Below are 23,318 nucleotides of genomic sequence, written 5' to 3' on the forward strand. Positions count from 1 at the left end.
CAAGTTCAGCAATTATTTTTGTACCAATATATTCATATGAAATTTTCACCTTTTTGTAATTCAATTTTACACTGATTTTGCTGTCACAGTAATGTTCACAGTTTATTCAATCACAAAGCTGTCTCTGTCGTTGCATGGTCACACTTTTTTACTTCTATATATTTTATATTTGAAATTCAGTTTATTAAATCATACAGTAATTTTATTTGGTTTTTAAATTGCTAAATGATATGTTTTATTCATGCAAAAGTTAATCCTTAACCTTCTGGAAATAAAAGTGATAAGCCTTTGCCACCAGTATAGAGCCAGGCCAGTCTGCTTTTCCCTGCAATTTGACCAGGCTCTTTCCTGTTGGTAGCTCAAGTTTTGTATTCCAATATTGAAATTCCATCATACTTTGAACGGACTGATTCATGTTAAAGTCCAGGCATGTCTGTAACACAAATTCAGCAGTGTTAAGTGTAAAGTATTTTCATTTATGTCAAAAAGAATGAACAGCAGCTGGCATGCTGGGAATTGAACCTTTGAAGACTGTAGGTAAAGAAATGAATATTCAGTCAGCTGTCATAGAAAAAAGAAGACCAATTGAACTGAAGCCTTTAGGCTTAAGAAACATTCATTGTTTCAAAAGTGTACTGTAAATATAATCAAATATAATATTTTGATAAATATACAAAAAGTAGGTAATGTGTAATGATGTTATTATCCCCCGCCGATGGAATCGGGAGGGGGATATAGTTTTGGCGTTGTCCGTCCGTCCTTCCGTCCTTCCGTCCGTCCATCCGTCCGTCCGAATTTCGTTTCCGGAGTAGTTCTCTGCAACTAATGGCTGGAATTCAACGAAACTTTATGGGAATGTTGATCAGCATGTGAAGCTGTGCACCTGGGTATTTTCGTCTGGATATTTTTAGTATTTTTAGAGTTATTGCCCTTGACTTAGTAAAACGTCCGAATTTCGTTTCCGGAGTAGTTCTCTGCAACTAATGGCTGGAATTCAACGAAACTTTATGGGAATGTTCATCAGCATGTGAAGTTGTGCACCTGGGTATTTTCTTCTGGATATTTTTAGTATTTTTAGAGTTATTGCCCTTGACTTAGTAAAATTTTGTAATTTTCAACTTGTGTCGCATGTAACTCAAAAAGTATTTGACCTAGAGTCATGAAACTTTACAGGAATGTTGATCAGTATGTGTAGTTGTGTACCTGGGTATTTTCATCTGGATATTTTTAGCATTTTTAGAGTTATTGCCCTTGACTTAGTAAAATTTTGTAATTTTCAACTTGTGTCGCATGTAACTCAAAAAGTGTTTGACCTAGAGTCATGAAACTTTACAGGAATGTTGATCAGTATGTGTAGTTGTGCACCTGGGTATTTTCGTCCGGATATTTTTACTATTTTTAGAGTTATTGCCCTTGACTTAGTAAAATTTTGCAATTTTCAACTTGTGTCACATGTAACTCAAAAAGTATTTGACCTAAAGTCATGATACTTTACAGGAATGTTGATCAGCATGTGTAGTTGTGCACCTGGGTATTTTCGTCTGGATTTATTTAGTATTTTTAGAGTTATTGCCCTTGACTTAGAAAATGTTTGCAATTTTCAACATGTGTCGCATGTAACTCAAAAAGGATTTGACATAGAGTCATTTAACCTTATTGGAAAGTTGCTCAGCATATTTAGTTTGTTCCTGGGTTTCGCTTGTGGATTTATCCAGTATTTGTAGAGTTATTTCCCTTGACTTAGTAAAAACTGTTTCATTATGTTGTTATTTGATCCTTGAGTGCTTGAGTTAGAATCAACCAACTTTACAGGAATAATGATCAACATCACTAAATTACGAATAATGAAGTCTGGAGGTTAAGAGGTTTTTACATCTAGGTGAGCTATTGTGATCCCCCACCGTCCGTCGTCATGCGTCGTCAGCAATTTCTTTAAACAACATCTCCTCAGAAACAAATGACTGCACAGCAACCAAACTTTACAGGAATGATCCTAGGGTGGTCCCCTGCCAAAGTTGATCAAATGGTTCTGGTCTGTTGCATAGCCTTATGTCTTCAGTTGTTGTGTTAATAATAACCAGTACTCGGCGGGGGATATAAATTCAACGAATTTGCTTGTTTGATCAAATATTTGTAGAATTATCCTTCACCACCTAAATTATCTTGAATGGACTTGTCCATCTTTCAATCTGATCAACACCATTCATCATCTGAAGGGGAAATTTGGAAATATGTACTAAATAGCAAACATTGCAGATCATAATCGGATGACTTGGATGTCTTGGCTGAACGTGGTCTGCATTGGTCACATGTGTATCTACTAGCCATTAGCTGGCTAGGTTAAGATGTTATTACAAAATAAAGTTTTTTGGAAAATGATTGTAATGCCACAACTTTGTTAAAGATTTAATTGAGAAATTACTGTTTCTTGTCTCTAGTTTCATCAAGTTTAATTGATGAAAGTAGAAACCTATTGGAAATCAGTAGTTTATCTTTATTTTATTAGTTACAAAGATTTTTGACATGTTATACAGTCCCTATGTAATTGTTGTTTGGAAATATAACCTGAGCCACTAGGTCGTATAAAATGTAAGGAATATTTATAACAGATTTATAATACAGCAAATTTCCATTTTTTGAAAGAAAAAAAATTGAGATTTCTCCATAAATTGACAGCAGCATGTATATTAAACTATATAAATTGATTATCCAATAAAAAGCGACATTACACACAGTATTATAACAGTAAGTAATTTAATATGTAAATCAATCCTTACAGCCTCAATCGGATCAGCTTCTACCTCAGTATTTACTGCCAGTAACCAGGTGTGCCGTATGGATATTCATGAGGTAGTCCTGTATGGTGAGAGGGCGGGGCTAGGGCTGGTCCTAGAATCTACAGTCCCGCCTACTTGTATACTGCAAGATGCTCCAGTAGTAACAAGATTAGAGCCACACACTGCAGCAGAAAGGTAAATCAGACCTAAAATCTATTTTTTAAATTTTCAACAGTCAAAATTTTATTGGTTTAAACATATTTATTTAAGCTCAATTTCGAATGCAAGTTCTTGTAACTTATATTAAACACTTTCGAATTCCCTTCCCTGGAATCAATGATCCCTGGGTTGAGAGGCAGACACCCTAACCAGTAACCACTAGGCCACCGCTCCCCTTAAAAAATTATTAAAAGAAGGGAAAAATTGTATTATTTTGAGGCACTATTTATACTTATATTTACATAAAATGTCCAGCTAGTTTTGGTCTGTGCTGGTCACATTGTAGAATCAATTTCAATTGTCTTAAGCAGGCTTAGGGGTCAAGGTCTCATCAAATGTGTTAATAATTTTGGTTTGAACACCAAGATTTATCTTTTCATCATCATCATGTACATATTTTAGATGTGGTGTTATACATGAAGGTGACAGGTTACTCACTATCAATGGTGTGGATGTCTGTGAGAAGACCATGGACGAGGTCAATCAAATGCTTCAAGAATCTTGGCAACATGCCAGACTTGAGATAGAGTTTGATATTGCAGACACTGTAATGGCAAGTAGTGGAACATTCGTTGTCAAGTTGCCACGGAAACCAGGTGGAATTGGGATAACATTGAGTAGTGAGTAATTCAAGATTGCTATTTGAACATACATGTATATGGTATTTTTTTCTTATGCACCCATTACTTAGGGAGTGGAGATATATTGTCATGTTAGAGTATTACTTTCATTGATGTAGTCTGCATGGATGTTTATTTCAAATACTTATGTAATGTGCATTGCTCTGCATTATTGTGTGATAATGGTGAATTTTGAAATATCTAATGTAAATTAATAAGTATTCCTGCTGTTGAATATTGACCAATGAATTTGTAGTGTACTCATCAACCAATTTAATAAGTATATATAGCTAGATAGTAAATGAAAGATTTTTGTTAACTAGTGAGAAAGAGGTTGAGGTTCATTATTGCAATTTGATTTTAAAACATTAATGAACTAAAACATAAATTTCAGTGAAAACCAAGCTAGGAAATCCATTACTTATTACTGAAGTTAAGAAAGGAAGTGTCGCTTACAGGTAGGTGTGCAATTTCATTTTATTCATGACTTGACACTAAATGTTAGTTACCAAACTTTTTATTAAAGACTACTAGTGAATAGTCAACCCTTGTATTTATGACTACCAGTGATTGGTTAAACTCTGTATTTAAGACTACCAGTGATTGGTCAAACTCTCTATGTAAGACTACCAGTAATTGGTCAAACTCTCTATGTAAGGCTGTCAGTGATTGGTCAAACTCTTTGTGTAAGACTACCAGTCAAACTGTATGATTTATTAAACTCACAGTGCAAGTGATTGGTGAGATTGAAATAAGAAATAGCACTGTTGTGCCTAATCTATAAACCTTTATCCTATTAAGTTTATATAATTGACTTTTTCTTACTCCTCCCTTAATTTGTATCAGTGTATTATTCGTTGTAAGACTATCAGTACCAAAAAATATGGTCACACTAGACAGAGGTACAGATAAGCCAGGCTCTGAACTGTCGGCATATACTGGTACATAACATTATCAGCACCAGCATTCCTCTTATGAGATGCCTAGACTGGTCAATGTTAGATGAGCCGCGTCATGACAAAACCAACATACAAACCCTATAGCAAGTAGAGAAACTGATAGCGAACAGCATGGATCCTCATCAGACTGCGCGGATGCGCAGGCTGGTCTGGATCCATGCTGGTCGCAAACGCACTATGTTGGTTTTGTCATGACGCGGCTCAGATCATCTAAAGCCTATGGCCAAACATTCCATCATTCAATGTACATGTTGTTGTTTTTTTACCCAGTGAGTTTTTTTGTTATTTGTAAAAAAAACAACAACAAATTTTACACTTACAATTTACATTTAGAAATTAACATTGATTTTGAAGTTACTGAGATAAAATGTTTAATCTCAGAAATTGAGAAATTAATTTTATAGCCTTTCTTATCATACATTGAGAACACTCTGATATCATTTGACAGCTCTTCTTTAATATTACATATATGTTTCAGGTGTGGGTCTGTCCAAGCAGGTGATAAATTACTGTCTATAAATGACATACGGACAAATAATCTAAGTATAGAAGAAGCTGTGTCATTGTTGAAAGGTGATGATGAGATCATAAAACTCAAGTTGAAAAGGGAAGACCTCTGCATAGGTAAATAGATGATTTGAGCCGTGCCATGACAAAACAACATAGTGGGTTTGCGACCAGCATGGATCCAGACCAGCCTGCGCATCCGCGCAGTCTGATCAGGATTCATGCTGTTTGCTATCAGTTTCTCTACTTGTAATAGAGTTGGTAAACGAACAGCATGGATCCTGATCAGACTGCACGGGTGCGCAGGCTAGTCTGGATCCATGCAGGTCGCAAACCCATTATGTTGGTTTTGTCGTGACACGGCTCATTTAGTTTGCCATATTTTGAGGAGTTGTGTTTCAATTGAAGCACAACACTTAATACAGTATTTTGGTATATACCAGACAAGGTGCTTGATTGATTTAATGCTATAAACGTTTTTTTTACTCGCTAAAATGCACTTTAAGACATGTAAGTCTAATTCATCTCTGTGTAACAATTTATTTAAGATAATGAGAAAAAAAATGTTAAAATCAAAGGAAATTTTTTTTTTATTTTTCCTTTTGTGGACATGATTTCTGTAAACGTCTAGAGATACGGCTCCAAGACTGTAGTGGCTTAAATTTAACATTAGATGTGATATTATTAAATGTTACTTAGAAAGATATTTAAAGTCTGTTCTCCTTCATGAAATGATGTAAATTTTGTCTGTTTTGGACAATTAGAGTACACACGGCATCCATGAAGGGATGGCACTTAAGGTCTTCCTCCAGTCTGATCAGGATACATGCTGTTCGCTTACAAACCCTATAACAAGTAGAGAAACTGATAGCAAACAGCATGGATCCTGATCAGACTGCGCGGACGTGCAGGCTGGTCTGGATCCATGCTGGTAGCAAACACATTATGTTGATTTTGTCATGGTGCGGCTCATTTGTACTTGATAACAACATTTCAGATGTGAATGGAGAAGAGTTGATATCGTATACAGTTGAGTTGGAGAGACATGGTGGTCCTCTAGGGGTCACAATATCAGGAACTGATGACCCCACTGACCCAATTGTCATATCTGCCCTGGTTGAAGGTGGTCTAGCTGCCAAGTAAGTCTTTATAACTTCCGATTTTTATATTTCAAGAAGTTTTCAAACATTTTGACTGTTTTATTATTCTATCCTGCCATCTTATTACTTTTTAAAGTGTTTATTTACTGACATATCTTGAGATTTCAGAGTGTTTATACATTCGTATGTTTGAATTTTGATACTGAAATTTGAAACCTTAAAAAATATTTATGATCCATTGCAAGTTCAAAGGCAGGTAAATAATTATATTGTATAAAAGTGTAAGAGAGTATATAAAAATAAAAATCAGACTGCTATCAACATGTTTAGACTAAGTCTAGTTATTGCATCTTTTGACATTTTATATGCAGACTGATGTCTTATCACCAATCTTAGATATGTAAAAGTATTTTTTGTATGCATAAGCATGTTTTTTGGGTTGTTTTTTTGGTGGTTTTTTTTCACATATACATAATGTGTTACAGAACTGGAGCTTTACAGACTGGTGACCGTCTGCTTGCCATCAACAGTATTCCCACGACTGGTAAAACTCTGGAGGAAGCTAAAGATATGCTACATTCTGCGGGGGATCTAGTCACACTGAAAATTGCTCGCCATGATAAGCAAAGTATATATTTAACTTTTTTTTTTTTTCCCAAAGAGTATTCATTATTTCTTTATTTATATAAGTATGTCATAAAAGCCTCATTATTATAATTTTATGCCGTTCTGCCGATAGATTAGTTATATTTTTGTTTCATATGTTTGTTATTTATTACCATATGTGAAGTTTTAATGATCAATGATAAACATGTTTTTGAACTTGTTTTTGACTGAAGTTCAACCATAAATGTAGAAATAAAACAACCATAGTAAGTTCAAGCTAAAGGAGTAATACACGTCAAAACCAGGACAGGTTTACAATATTTTATTAGTGTCAACTAGTTTTGGTCGAACTTGACCTTCATCAGGACCAGAAATAAAACAGTTCATATACATTTGTTTTCAGAGAGCCAGGGAAACCAAAGTAATAATAGCAGCAAAACTGATGTAAGTTTCTTGAATAACATGCTTGAATTGATAATATTGATCAGAAAAAAATCTTTTATAAATGTATGTGGTCATGTTGGACTTTTCATAGCTTTTTCCTGATATTGTTTACAAACACCCAGTATTAAAAAAAGCAAATATTAACGTTATGTTTTATTTTGCCGACAAAGGCAGTGTTTGATGTGACATCTGTTACCTATTACATGTTGTTATTGCTCTGATTAGGCTTCTTGAGGCAAAATGCGTGGAATTATATCAAATATTGAAAACAGGTTTTTGCAGTCTTGATATTTGTAAAAACTAATACAAGTAAACATATTTATTAGGTATAATTTGGTGACACTATGTTTTGTTTTGTTACAGGCATTAAGGGAAGATTCTTGTAAATCCACGACACCAGTTTTCAGTGTAGACAGTGCACTAGATTCGTGGGACAGTTCTGGTCAAGATATCAATGCTTTATCCCATCACGGACAATGTAATGCTGTACTTAAACCCCGCCAAAATAGCACATCTGTGCCAAAATCACGTGAAAACCGACATAGACGGTCACGGCCCTACTCGTCAGATTCAACCGACACCGGAGATGATTTTGGAAAGAAGATGTCTGAACTACAGATATCTGATGAAGCATGGGAAGGCGACCATGAAAGCAGTCGGAGTGAGGATTCTAGTCCAGGTGCGGATGATTGGTCAAGGGCCTTTAGAAACTTTAAGGCGCAAGCTGAAATTATTGAACAAATCCCTTCTCCAGATAAACAGCATAGTACGGGTAGTTTAGATAGACGATCATCACGCAATAATGGAGCAAAAAAAGAGAGGCAGAAAGTACGTAGGAATTGGTCACACAGTACGAGTCGTGGTGCTATTAGTCAAAACGACCTTCGACCTTATGTTGTTGATAGACGGCAAAGACGGTGTGCAAGTAGTGCTAGTGCACGTGATCTGGACAATATGCCGTTAAAAGATCAATTAAAAACAGTCTATTCACCTCAGCCAATTCAGTTACATAGAGTAACATTGGTGAAAGATTCGCCGACAGATGACTTTGGTTTTGGAGTATCTGACGGCGTGTATGATAAAGGAGTCTATATAAGTGCAATTCGCCCAGGATCTGTTGCAGAGGTCATGGGACTTAAACAGTTTGATAGAATATTACAGGTAATATATTTCTATAAACAGATAATTTTATAGCTTATAGCACTGTATTATATCTATGAATATAAGAGCTATATGTCAGTTGTATTATCATACAGTTGTATTATCATACAGAATATAAAATAAATGAAGTGTAAAGAAACAGCATGTGCAGTGACTTGCAAAGGAAAGTTATAAAGTTTATTTATGCCCTAATTAGGTGCAGGGGATAAAGATTTGGCCTTACTTGCCTGTTTAGCTGCTTCACTGTCTGTTACCAGTCACTAGACTAATATAACAGTGGAATGTAGGGAATGCCGTGGCCTATGATATCATTTCTAGTTTTCTATATTACTATTAAACTTTACATTTAAACATACATGCAGAGCTTGCAGGGATACATGGTTTGTTAAATTAAGGAAAAAAATAAACTGTTGTTCAGTAAAAAAGGAGGTAAAAACTCATGTAGATTAAATTTTTGGTTTTAAAGAATTTTCCTGTAGACAGCCCTTGGCTGTATGGAAGGAAAAAGTCCTGCCATTGAACATTGTGCAGTACTGGTTATAGAAATATCAGCAGTTTAAAGTAAAAACTGAAAAAATTGACATAGCACTAAAAGAAAATTTCTTAGCTTTATAGTGTAAGCAAATTTTCTGAATTTTACTTCATTATCAAAAGAGCTATTAGTAATTGCAGCTTGTGAAAATATTATTGCTGTCATGGAAAAAAAAATGTACTGAAAAAAGCTTATACCCTCTCTGATTGTCCTTTATTATTTGATTTGTATTGTGGCTCTGACTGTTATGCAACAAACCTGTGTTGTTTCAACTTATTATATTTATGTATATATATTATCTTGTTTCAGATAAACAAAATAAGGACAAGAGATTTTGACTGTAGTTTAGCAATTCCTTTAATTGCTGATGCAGGGGAAAGTCTTGATATTGTAGTGTGTAGAAATCCATTGACTCAGAATAAAACTGCCCTCAAAGAACCTCAGAGACGCAAACCACCCCCACCAGAGCCTCTTGATGGGGCGGAGTCATGTGAACAAGATATCCAATCAGCTGATAGTATTCCAGTGTATATGAATGTATATAATTTAGACACGCCTATAGCAAGGAGTGTAAAATCAAGTAAAACTGTATGATGAATATATGTAATGAAGTAAAATGAGATTTATTTCAAGATCTGAAATTTTTATGGGAAAGCAAACAAAAAAGACACAAGAAAGAAAAAATGGTTGATAAATATTATTAAAGTACTATTACTACTAATATACCTTTATAGTTTATAAACTTACATCTCAACTTGGATTTTATGTAATGTGTAGATTTTTATTTACATGTATTGTGTTGTTTATAGTGTTAGTGAAAAGAGATTATGTAAAGTTGTGAATTAGGATGTTAGTGTTAGATCATAAATTATGTCTGAAATTTCAAGTGTCAAGTCTATTAGATCATGTTATGTTGCTTATCAATCATGTCTATTACACCATATGGTCATTAATCATGTTCTTATGCCATACATCATTTCTATTGAATTATATTCATGTATATTAGATCAGGTTCCATGTGTATTAGAATATACAAAACATCATGTCTATTGGATCATACATTATGTTAACAACATGTCTGTTGTATCATTCACCGTGTCTTAGGTCTACATCATGTCTATTGCATCATACACCATATGTACATCATGTCTATTAGGTCATACATTATGTCTACATCATGTCTACTGGATCATACACTTCTGCATCCTGTCTATTGCATCATATACTGTGTACATCATGTTTATTGGATCATACACAGTATCTATATCATGTATATTGCATTATACACAATACACACATCATGTCTATTGAATCATACATCATATCTAACTTCATAAAAATTAAAGTGGCCCACAGCATTTTTTTCTGAAATTTTGTGTCTGTTTTAGAAAGCATGTAAATTTATATAGTTTGTGAACATGCAATGAGACAAATGTATTTTTTTCTTTGTGAGTTTTCTGTAGATATGCCATTGTTATGCAAGAAAATAGTTCACAGCCTTTAGGCATCCAAAAATCAATTTCACAATTCATTGCATGCCCTTTTTTTTGGTTATATATCTACAAGTAAGTAAAAAAGTGTTAGTGTTAAAGGGAAATGTATGAAATAATTATATACTTTACAATATTGATGATATTTATAGTTATGATATTACACAAATTATGTACATTATATTTTATTGTACTAGTGCTATTTATAACTTTTTTCATTCTTGTAATGGATTTGTTTATTTATAGATACAGTGCATTTTGTTTGCAAATAAAAAGTTTATATGCATAGCCAATAGATGTTATGCAGAACTTGGCTAATGTTCCCAGCTTATCCGCAGGTAGAAACAAATTATTAAATACTACATTAGATGAATTATTTTCATGAACTACAATCCAGCAGTTTAGATTTTTACGAAACACACCTTTATAAATGAATTTTTGTTTTAAAGTAACAAAAACTGTTAAGGGTTTTGAGATAAATTTTATTTTGATTTGTGTTCTTACTATTACAGTACCTTTTAACTTCTGTGAATTCACTTAATTTCATGGGCATAAAATTTCATGGTTTTGTCACACAGAACATTTTCGTGGGTTGTTAAATTCTTTTCCCATAAGGTAAAAAGGAAAAAAAAATGTGATGCAAAATAATCTTACAGCAGACAGAATGAAATTTCATTGGATCTTAAATTCGTAGATTGACCTATCGATGAAAACCATGCAAATTAGTTTACAACAAAAAATAATAATGATTTTGTGATATAAAATAGGTCAACCTACATACATGTAAATATATACCTATATAGAGAATGATCTGTCACACACTGAAATGTAACAAAACAGAAATGTTTATCCAAGGTCATTTACCAGGAGAACAATATATTCTGTAAACCATTGAATATTAGCAAATATAGGGACTTTGCTTTAGCCACCAGTATACTGCCAGATCAAAAAAAGCATACCATGCAGTCTGACCAGTCTGTATACTGTTGGTAGTTCAATTTTGATATTGAAATCTCGTATTACACAAATTGAACAGGTTAAAGGTTTAGAACTATTTATAATGCTTAAAGGTGCTGGAATGAGTTATGTTATAGCAGATATGGTGCTATATAATATATGCCATATACATGTTTCATTGTTCTGTTGAAATTATGTTTAAAAAATGGTGTTTTTTTTTTTCATTTAAAGAAAGCAAGTTTTGTTTTGTTACCTATTTATATTGGTTGTTTCAATGTTGAAATTATTATGAAAGTTAAAGACTCTTTGTGCTGTAGACAATACATTACTCCTATCATTTCAACTGGTTAACCCCCTCTTTTCCGAGAAGTGGTCTGTTAACAAGTATCATTATTTTAATGCTTAATACTTTGATTTGTAATAAATATTACCCGGAACTCGGCAAATGTGGGTTTTTCTATGTTTATTCCCTGGTACAAACAAACTTTTACAGTTACAGCTTGAAATGTTGGTCGAAATTAGGGGACCTTTTCAGTTTTTATTGTTTGTTAATTGCAGGGAGAAGTTTAGCCCGGTCTTTTCTGTTCATTGCTATTTGTGGTCAGCTGTTCACAAACAGTATCACAAACAAAACCATGTGTTCTTCTGTGTAAACCAGGTCGATCAATGACATTGTATTATCCCAGTGTAGCATTTGGCTAGCCAATTAGCCAATTTGTATAAAATGTGTTTTACTGGAAAGGTCCATTACTTTAATAGTGTATACAAATTGCAAATGTTTGTTTCAACAGTGTTTCATTTAAATACAGAATTTTTGTAAGCATTTTAAATTGTTCTATTTTGCTAAGGCTGAAAGAATTTTTGTAAGCATTTTTGAAATGTTTTATTTTGCTACGACTGAAATATTGAGGTGATAGACCAACCCTTTTTATGCTTTAACGTAGATGTATGATTAAACAAGTACACTTATTGTGAAAAGGAAAACACGTTTCTTCCCATATTGGGAACATTTTATGCTTGCCTTTTTACTTTGATAAAAATACTCGTTTTTTTAGAGACAGCATTTGTTAGTGCATGTATGTAATATATGTGTAGTTAATGTTTTTTTCTTGTCCCAGTTGTAAATATTATCTCTAACACTGATTTCTTCATGTTGAATAATGTAAATTGTTCTTCTTCTACCTTGAAATCCCGGTTTTTATATCTACATTCCTGATCAAAGAATATATTGCTACAGTGTAGAATGTGTGGAAGAAATACACTAATAATTTTGGTGCACAACATTTCGTCGAAAGGCATCTTGTCAAATACGACAGCAATAATTTTTCCCCTCAACTTTTTCTGCTAAGAATAAAATTCTGAACCTTTGAATTCATTTGATGTTTTGGCATAATTTTTGATGCTTAGGTGTGATTGCTATAAAAGATAACAAATGTTCTCATAATTACAGTCATTAAAGTTATACAGCTTTATACCATTGTTAGGTAAATTTGACTACGGATTAAATACAATGTACATGTTATTTGTATAGTTTGTTAGATGTTATTTCAAAGGTCAGCTCTGTTTATTACTTATCAATACCAAGGTCTGCTAATGAAGTCAAAATATTGTTCTCCGTGGAAGTAAAACAAGTTGTTCATTTTTGTTAGAAAAAAAAAATGATTGAAGTAATTTGATACAAATAAACTGGAAATATAGATTCAGTTTTTAATGGGAAAGATTGTTTTCCAGGTTACTTGTGGGCTATATGGATAACGCCATGTCTGTTCTTGAATGCTTACTCACAATTGGTTTTCCAACGGTTAAAATTAGAAACTACATCGCTTTCGAAATTGTGAAAGCTTGCTGATGATTGGTTGTTTGAAAGATCATGAGAAAATTACAACCTATTGGTGGTAGTATGGTCCTTATGTGTAGCATTATTTATAGCTGATTTTAATCAGATTGAAATTTCCATAACCATTAATTAATAGGCCATTTTCATAAAGACATCAAATTTTGAATTTATATAAGGTGTTAAATTTTTCTTTGACCATTCTTTATTTCCTTTTCTGAACAAAGCATCATTTTCCAACTTTTTATAACCCTGAAATTAAGGCAGCAACATTTGCATCCGCCACAGGGTTATGTTTTGTAAAGTGTGCACTTTCTACTTGACAGCAGTAATTCAAAGTTTTCCCAACCATTTCTATTCATGCTGGCATGTCACTTTTTACTATGCATTTCTTAATATATTAGGTATAATTCTATATATACAAAGTAGTTTTAACTTAATCATTCTCTTTACTTGATCTGTCTATCTATACATGTTTGAGTATTTATATTTTGAAATATCTTCTTCTAGATCTGAAATATTTTTACTTATAATCATTCTGGTATATTTTGTAACCAGTATTGTAACTCTGCATGTGTTAGGAATTATTCTTCACAGTGAGTCATGTATTTTATTATAAAAATTTACAAATATATCTGTATTTATATGTCTTTTCATCATCACTTAAAGTAAGATTTCAATTTGGCTTTAAAGTTAAATATAAGATTGATTTTTTTATAGTTTTTTATTAGTTTTATACATACTTGTTGTAGGGTAGCCTCTTTTAGGTGATAAAAAAATTGTATTTAAAATTGTAATTACATCCATTGTGATGTTATAAAACACACATAGTGGGCACACCTTTCTATTGTTAAACACTCCTCTTTAATTAAATAGGCACCGCCTTCTTTATGTTTAAGCAGATAAGAATGATTCTAGGTATAAAATATTGTGGGCATTACATAACTAAATCTTTACTAATAATTGAATTGATTAATTATTGCATGTAATAGTCAACTTTAGTTTATCTTTGATCCAATCAATTTCTTATTGAATATATTAACTATATAGTTATACAAATCATTGTGAATGTTAATGTATAATTTCATAAATGACCGCATGAACAAGGTCACTGACTTGATGAAAACTGTGGCTATTTCAAATGTTTAGGTTGTTAATAAGAGATGTTTATGTTTCAAATTATGATTGTGAACTATCACCCACTCTGTTTGCTGATTTATAGCATCATTATTTCCACTATTTCTCTGAGAATACATTTTTTGGTTGTTAAAATCATAAATTTATCATGAATTTAGCATTTTTGTTGATGAGAACATTTCTTGTCTTTTATTAAGGATGATTTAAGTTAAAGACAACAGCTGAATGTAACTGTTTTGAACTCTGTACACTGATGAACTTACGAATGTAACTGTTATGAATTACGTACCCTGATGTACTTATTTGCATACCAAGCAAAACTTTGTATTCTTTCTATGTTATTTTTTGCCATATATTATGTTGTTTTATGATAAATCACATGCATTAAAATGTTATGTTTAATTTGGTGTTTATTTGTCACTGTTTCCACACTATATTGGTAGTTTTCACTTCATATCATGACAGTAAGTCACATTGAATTTATCAGAGCACAGTTCAGCCACCTGGGCTGACTGTTCCTGGGCTGACTGTCAAGCAGTTTACCAGTACTAGTTGCCTCCTTTTGGGAAGAAACTGAAACTTCTGTACATGCCAGAGCAGAAGTACAGTGGGAATGACCATAGAAAAGATTTCATAATAAATCACAATGGAAGTGACCTTCACCATCTGGGAAACAAATTTGGGTTGCCCGATTCACAGTCAAATGCTCTACCTATTGAGCTAACTGGACTACATATACAAGATTTAAGCTCAGCTATTTATAGGGGGTTGTGGGGCTATCATTCTCATACTTGCCTTTTACAGTAATACTTAGTCATTATAATGGCATAATTACCATCACTTGTCAAAGCCATCCTGATGAACAATACTTTTGGTATTGAAAGTTTAAATTAAAGGAACTGCTGAGGTGTTTCAATATATATGCCGGAACTGGAAATATTTTTTTCATGTTTTAAGTACCATTTGATTAAGGTTCTGACCAAAAACATGTGTGCATAATTTTTATTATTTATTCACTTTGTTTTTGTGTCACCTGCTACAGAGTAGTGGCAACATAATAGGGATCACTTCTCCATGGACAGATGTCCATCTGTCTGAACTTACATTTGGATAGTTATGTGTCTATTTTCCTTTATGTGGCTTGAAAGAACAATGGAGTAGCCACATAAGTACTGTAGCGTTAGAACGCCAGGCTCTCCATCAGTCACAAAACTTTATACAACTTGTTTTTGTGATAAACTCAAAAGATTATAAAGAATTAAAATTGGATTGAAGGACAGCATGCCTGATTATTCTCAGTGCTTGAAAGTAAAACAGGAGCCTAGATAATAAAGAAATTTCTAAGTTAAAAAAGGGCCATAATTCTATCAAAATCCATGTTATAGTTATAGATTTTTGACAGTGACATCCTTTTATACTTTCAAATAAGTGTGTGAAGTTTTAATCCATTCCTTTCAGTAGTTTTGGAGATACAAACTTGCACTCAAAAACTTAACTTAAGTGTAAAGCTGACACCTGTGTGAATTAATACCTCTTCTCTTTGAATCGTCAAGTTAAAACAAATAAAACAAGTATTAAAAAGTTAACAAACTTTATTATATATACTTTTTTCATAAAGCATAATGGATTACATGTATATAGAAAAAATTGTTAAACTGTAAATAATAAAAATCTGCAAAAAAAATATGGACATCAACATATCAAAATCAAAACAATGAAGTAACAAATGTTTAAAAACTCACTCAAAAACAATAACAGACATATGGTGGCTGTTAAAATATTAGCTGAATCAGCAGAAATTATTCAAATTTAGTAAACATCTCCACTGGCAACCATTTCCAGGGCCATTGTTTACAAACAAGAATATCAGTTAAACCAATGAATGTTCCCATTCATTACTTTGTAAAAGCTAGAAAGTAGAGAAATCTATTTTTAGCCTCAGTAACCTTGACCTTGACAAAGTCAACTTGAAACTCCACCCAATGACTAGAGGTCATTGGACAGTAACAACACTAAATGTGTAAGTCAACAAAATGAAGGTTGAAATAGTGTGACAAAAAAAGGTCCATAAACAAACTAGCAACTGTATGTTCCATAAAAAATTTGGAGATAAAAATGTTGTAAAAAAGATTATAAACAAATCTGTTCCATTGCTCGGATATCATATCTTATGAAAAAAAGTCTTTGGAATCTGTGTATTTTAAGTGTGGAAGGGAATTGGACAACTGTAACTTAATTATCTATTATTTTTACTGAATCTGTACATTGTCCTTAATCATATACCCTGAAAATTGGTCATATCTCCTCCAAACCCCAAGCCAATTATGTCAAAGAGGTAATTTTTCTTTGAAAAGAAAATGTCACACAACTCTAATACTCTCCCTTGTGTTAATGTATACATATACTTGTAATACTTGTATTTTAACCCTATTAACTTTTAAGGCTATTTAATTTTGGCCAACTTTCAATTTTTAAACCTGAAATGACCCTAACCATAAGTAATGGACTGTCTTTAAACAAAATTTAGACAATTCCATTCAGGACATTTAAAAGATTAAAGATTTCAAGTTGTACTTGACTTGTGCATCAAAATGTGAATTCAGTACATGTACAAGGGTTGATCAATATATTCATGGACACTTTTAATAACTTAATAATTAATCAAGATCTTATAAAGAATTTTTGCTATTTAGGAGAAGAATTAAATACTATTACAAATATATTGTGATTTTTTAAAAAAAATCTCATTTTGTTGATTTTATGTATCGCCATAGCAACCCTATGCTGTACTAACCCCGCAGCTTAAAAAAAGTTATATTTACCATTTTAAAATACTTAAAAATTGGCATTATTTTGGCGCGCTTCTTTAAAATATGAATATGAATATGACGGCAACGTTCTTTCATATTGTTTATAGAACATTTAAAAAAAAGTGTTGCTGCGATTTTGTTTGTTTGTTGGAGATGTTAATGGAGACAGGGGTGTGTCACCAGAGAGGAGCATGACGCTGTTGGAGCAGAGGGCAGTAATTAAATCTGTGTAAATCTTGGTATGACGCCACAGCAGACTATGGAAAACTTTGAAAGTGTATCTTGAACAAAAAAAGTGTCTTATTCGTTTGTTTATAAGTGGCACAAACGCTTCCATGAGAGTAGAGAACTTCAGGATAATAAGAGATGCGGCAGACCAATCGAAACTTGTTGCGATGAGAACGTTATGCGAGTGAAATTGAGTTAAAGGGACACAAGTTTACAAGGTTCCATGATTTACAGTCCATGGCATTGTCTGTGTTGCGATATTTGATATTTCATTTAATAAGAATATTTTCAGTCAGTGGGTACACAGGCATGAACGATGTGTAGAAGTTGGTGCTGCATTTTTTGAGAAGATGTAACGCCTACGTAAAGTTAGTTGCGAATGAGCTGCGGCGATCAGCTTAACATGTATTTTTGAAAACTGTCATTTCGGATAAAATATACGGATCATTTATCTGAAACTTACACATCAAATTGATAAATGATTGAATAAATGTCAAATATAATCATATTATATTTCCTTCCCCAAAAAAACAATTTATGGAGTGTGTCCACGAATATATTGATCAACCCTCGTATATACCATTAAATGCGGATAAAATGCAATACACACACACACACATATATAAAAGAAGCACTTTGAGAAAAAAATAAATATCAAAACTATTTAAAGAAAATACTTGCATAGCATATTGAAACAATTCAACCTTGCATGTCCTGGAAATAATTATGCTCACCCTTCTATTACAATTACATGGAAATATTCCAAAAAAATTTCAGAATTTTCAGAAAAGTTGATTTGCAAACGATCGATTTCTAACATCAATTAAAGGATGACAATACAACCTGAAATAAATGTAAAAACTATTCAATTTCAATGATTTTTTTTTAACAGCCAGTATTTTGATCACCAAAAAAACTCAAATAAAACATTCTGAAATATTTCCCATTCAAACAAAAGTATAAAAACAGTACATGTACAATAGTAATTCTATTTGGTGAACATAAATGCTTAAACAATAAACAAAATTAATAACACACACATAACAGTACTTCTAAACTCTTTAACAAGTATCACAGATTTCAAGGTTCAAAGATACCATATTTCTAAAACCTATTTCTAAAAAGGCCAAGAACCACTGTTAGGCTAGCATTTCAGAAGCGGAACCAGTGTCGACATATTATTTTACATAATTATACATTTATATACACATGTATAAATTTGTTTTTTAAAAAAGATATAAATTAATATTCATCAAATACACTTTCTGTACCACCCAAATCTTGGAAGAAATGTCATATTTTACATAATTTATTCATGGTCACAAAATTAGCGTGACAGGATATGACAAAAACTTACAGTACACACTGGTCCTAAAATTTACACAAAAAAAAACAACCCAGAAAGTCTTGAACAAAGGTCAAGATTTTTGTATTAAAATCTTTCTAATACTGACAATTTACGAGCATACTGACACTTTCCGAGCATATTTTATACTGGCAAGGTTTTGTACTTAAAATGCATTTCTTAAAATAAAAAGATTGTCAAATAAAACTAATAATTTAACTTTTTCTTTTTTTATTTCATTACTTTAAATTAAAGTAATGAACCAGAAACTTGTATACTGTAAATTCCAACTACATTTCAATGTTTTATGAATTAGCATTTATTCAGTAAATATTACTATGTCAAGTCATGTGTAGAACCACAGACTTTTAACTCAATTTCACCAAGACAGAAGTGCTTAATCCTTAGAAAAAACTTTTATGTCCCGAGTGGGACTCAAACCCATAAAGGTACGTTGATGATGGGCAATACTTCATTATGACAATACATTACAATTGGCCAAGACTGTCTTAATAATTCTTGCTAAATACTGACTTTAAATCTCATTAAGCATTTGGCACAATACTATTGGTTAATAATTTTTCTTTTTCCGTATTCTCATTACAAAAATTTACTTTTCACTACAGTGAAACATATTTTCCGTATCTAGCCAGAATACTTCCTTCTAAATTCAGCCAATACAAAAGATTTGAATTGTAAAGTCAAAAAAGAGAAAAATATATATAATAAACAGAAAATTCAAGTTGTTTTCATCTTGTGGTATGATTATTATTATATTTCACTCATGGCTACCATGCACAACTCATAAATATTTATTTTCATAGCACTCCATGAAAATAAATCCTGTATTTATAGAGAAAACTTGAACATCTTCTATATACTTTTAAAATATCATCGTAATTTTATCATTTCCTAAAATAAAATGTATATGTATAAATTATATAATTAATACATCTGTAATTTATGAATAGTTATAATTTCTACTGACTGAGATCGTCCAAATACTGAAGTAAAAATTCAACTCTTGCAGTTTTTATGGTACAGAAATAATACAAATACCCCTGACTGACCCTGCCTGTTTAAAGCTTTATCTACTTACACTCAGGTGGTCTATCATAGAATTTCTTGACCTTAAGACAGTTTTGAACCCTAAACACAACAATAAGTATGTTTGTATAATAAAAGACCTTGCTGTGCTTTAAATTCAGAACAGTCTGTTATAATGGAAACACTTAAATTGAGCAGCCAGCAAAACAGTCTGGTCGAACTGCAGTGAAATACAGGCACGCCAGGTTCAATACCAGTGGCATACAAAAGTTATTATAGCTGCTTATGTTCAAAGACTTATAAATAATTATTACAGAATAACTGATAAAACCTTAACTACATGTTAACTACCAATGTGTCCTTAGGACACGAATGCCCCAACATGTGTCCTAAGGTCACGGATGCCCCCACATTTCACTGTTTTGTCAGTCTAAGGATCCCCCTCTCCCAAAGAAGTGGGGGCGAAACAGACAAAGGCTAGCCATATATAAAATCATAAACATGGTCATATAACCAAATGACGGAACATATAACCCAAGGTAATGGTAGCCTGTAAAGGGCAATATTTGGTGGAAATCCCAGAGTAAAATTTATGCATTTTATCCAAATTAAGCAAATTTATCTTTTTGTTTGCACAACAAGAATTAAATTTTTACTTCTTGAATACTGTTCAACTTAACTACCATAGTATACATGTTTACATATATCAAACATTGAGAAAAAGTTCTCTTGGAAAACTTGTTGTCAAAAATAATTTTTTATAAAAAAAGCTCTGTAATTAGGATGAAAAATATAATCAACAATACTGGATCCTTTCTAAAAGGAAACATCTACAATAAACATTTTAAAAATGAAAATATATCACAGCTCTAACATACAAAGTATTCTTTTAGGCCAGTGTAATATACTGATAGTAATAAAACATGGTCACAGACCATAAAACCTATTTCAATTCCTGATAATATTCAAAAACAAAGCATGTTTTATTGCAACATCATTTTAGGTCAGGTCACTAATTAAATAACCTGTAGCTTTTTCATAAAAATAAGCTACAAGTCTTGAATGCTGACAAGTTATGATTGCAAATATTGATTCTATATGTTAGACATTATATTAAGCTCCCTGAGTTCTGTTGTAAAGAACTTAGCGAAACTTTAATCAAATTTAGATGTGAGATATTAAAATTTAACACTATGTTAAAGCTTCTACTATATGACAATAAAGCTATAAATGAACACTCATGAGTTTTATTCTAATATATATAATATAGAGATATCACAGCTTTATTCTATTTCACTTTGGACAAAATCCATGAGAAACAATCGACAGAGCCCCGTTTAACTGAGAGGTATCTATAAATAAAGTCTGACTTTGGGCAACAGACAGTTCATGGTACTGTCCGACACGTCTTCCGATGTATCTGCGTACTAGTCTCGGTAACGAGTTCGGTCCCGGGTAAATGTGAGGAGTTATAGGTCTTTGTATCCAACCGTCGGTGTAACGCAGCAACACCTTACCACCTGTGTCAGCGGACATATTATGCTGTCTCTTTGTGTGCATTCCTGATGCGCTCGGTGGACGGGGACTTGCACGACTTTGGGGACGTGAAATGTTTCGCGCACTTTTACATCTGGGAGAACGAGGCTCCTGGGGATCTGGGGATATACGGATACCATCTTGACGGCATTTACAGAAAGGATTTATGTTATCTAAATGTAAATTCATGCCGTTACCGCAGTCATTACAGGTCCGCGCCCATGTGCTCTCAGTTAGTGGGTAGACACCTGTTAAAAGATGTTAGAAAAATGTGAGTTAGATATGATGTGGTTAATTTTCATAGCAAATCTGTAAAACTAATTTTGAAAGCTACATTTTTTATTACGATGTTTCTGTTTTTTTCAGCTGTAAACTTTTCAAAGGTAATAAATGTAGCTAACAAAATAGGTATTAGCAGTCATCAAAAAGCATTTCACTTTCCTAAGGTCACATAATTTAATATATATCTATTAAATATAAAATTAGTTATCAATGTAAATAAATTCTTTGTTTACTGTCATGTCTAGCAAATTTAATTTGAACAAAGATGGTAAAAATTTCTTTTTTTTTTTTTTGAAAATTCATGAAAATATTGATGATGGGTCAAGTTAATTCATTAGTTTTTCTTTACTTTTTCAGATGAATTTTCATTATTAATCGAAAAATTCATCTGAATTTATTAGCCAACTTGCTTCATCATTCTTTGTGACCTTGGATATTAATGTTCTTGTTATAATTATGTGCAAATTAAAGATGAGAGTGCAAAAGTGCAACAGTTCATAATATTAAATTATGGTTAAGGAAGGTTATTCAATCCTCGATATATCTAGAATTTTGCCAGCTTTTTTTGTCTGAATGATTTTTTAAGCAACAAAGCAAGGACAAAAAGCTAACAGCCCATGTCACCAGTATAGAGCCAGGCCAGCCTGCACATCCAGGCAATCTGACCAAAATCAATACTGTTGTCTGACCTATCTTGATACTGTTGCCTGACCAATTTCAAATTTTAATTTTGCTATCCCAAATATTGCTTATGGTCAGATCCATGTAAAACTTAAATGCAAAATAAAGGTTGTCACTACAAAGTTTAAGTCACTTCTTCATTTTAAAACTTGTTAAAAAGCATGAATCAAATTCCTTTCAGTTAGATTTACAATGAACTGGTTTTTATTGTTCTATTCTTATTAAAGAGAGTCCATTCCATCTGCTCTTGTTTGAAATTTTATGGAATCAACATTTTAATCCAACATGTTCCATGCTCCATTCAGACAAAATGGCTGGACAAAAATATTTTGTTCTAGTATAAGTAAAAAAAAATCTTAAAATCAACATTTGTCAATCAAAATTGCCATGAAGTCATAGAAAAAGATAAAAAGAAACCAACATGACATTTGCTTATGTTATAAATCTCAAATCACCATAATTATCTATCAATAACTTCATAAAATAGATTTTGAAAGAAATAAAACCACTTGTTCCCTGTCTATAAATCATATAAAAGTCTACAGTAATTATGTCTAAAATATAATCATAAAATAATTTCGAGGTACAATATCTTGAGAAAGAAAAATCTGTTGAAATAAAAGCAACAAAGGATTAATATTCAAAACAAACATACAACAGCTGAAATTTGGCACACATATTTACATGGGTATACACAAAAGCAATGGTTATAAACAGTGTAGCTCAATCAGGGGTCACAACTCTATATATAACTGTAGTTGAAAGATTCATGACAGAAACGCATTAGCATAATGTAGGAAAGGAAATAAAAAGCAAGGGAAAAGTCAGTAAAGAACAAAAGCAAGTATCAATTTTAAGTAATAGCATGTCATGTTTTCTTATTTTGACCAAAATTTCTTTTGTGTCTCATTCTCAGGCAACTCATATACTCTTTCCTTAATTCATTAGCTTGTTGTCCAAAATAAATTCATTTGATATCAGACCAGTTCTTTTTATACATCTGTTCTTTAACCATATCAAAAAATGTACAAAAATATTTAAAAAAA

General features: G+C 32.3%; 2 protein-coding genes across 2 annotated transcripts in view; one reads left to right on the top strand and one right to left on the bottom strand.

The window, feature by feature from the left end:
- The window catches only part of LOC132738946 (glutamate receptor-interacting protein 1-like), a 28,951-nt gene extending 14,206 nt beyond the window's left edge, over positions 1 to 14,745 (top strand). The window contains exons 11-19 of the mRNA XM_060726572.1: positions 2,780 to 2,972; positions 3,399 to 3,616; positions 4,011 to 4,074; positions 5,054 to 5,199; positions 6,080 to 6,221; positions 6,668 to 6,810; positions 7,192 to 7,232; positions 7,596 to 8,393; positions 9,235 to 14,745. Of these exons, the coding sequence (XP_060582555.1) occupies positions 2,780 to 2,972; positions 3,399 to 3,616; positions 4,011 to 4,074; positions 5,054 to 5,199; positions 6,080 to 6,221; positions 6,668 to 6,810; positions 7,192 to 7,232; positions 7,596 to 8,393; positions 9,235 to 9,519 (2,030 nt within the window). The 3' untranslated portion in view covers positions 9,520 to 14,745. The remainder of the gene's footprint in view (positions 1 to 2,779; positions 2,973 to 3,398; positions 3,617 to 4,010; positions 4,075 to 5,053; positions 5,200 to 6,079; positions 6,222 to 6,667; positions 6,811 to 7,191; positions 7,233 to 7,595; positions 8,394 to 9,234) is intronic.
- Positions 14,746 to 18,376: 3,631 nt separating this feature from the next.
- Positions 18,377 to 23,318, bottom strand: part of LOC132738947 (uncharacterized) — a 59,532-nt gene continuing 54,590 nt past the window's right edge. The window contains exon 26 of the mRNA XM_060726573.1: positions 18,377 to 21,557. Coding sequence (XP_060582556.1) covers positions 21,067 to 21,557 — 491 coding nt within the window. The 3' untranslated portion in view covers positions 18,377 to 21,066. The remainder of the gene's footprint in view (positions 21,558 to 23,318) is intronic.

Source organism: Ruditapes philippinarum, unplaced genomic scaffold (genome assembly GCF_026571515.1).
Source record: "Ruditapes philippinarum isolate M1 unplaced genomic scaffold, ASM2657151v2 ctg3002_1_1_1_1, whole genome shotgun sequence".
NCBI classification, from domain to species: domain Eukaryota; kingdom Metazoa; phylum Mollusca; class Bivalvia; order Venerida; family Veneridae; genus Ruditapes; species Ruditapes philippinarum.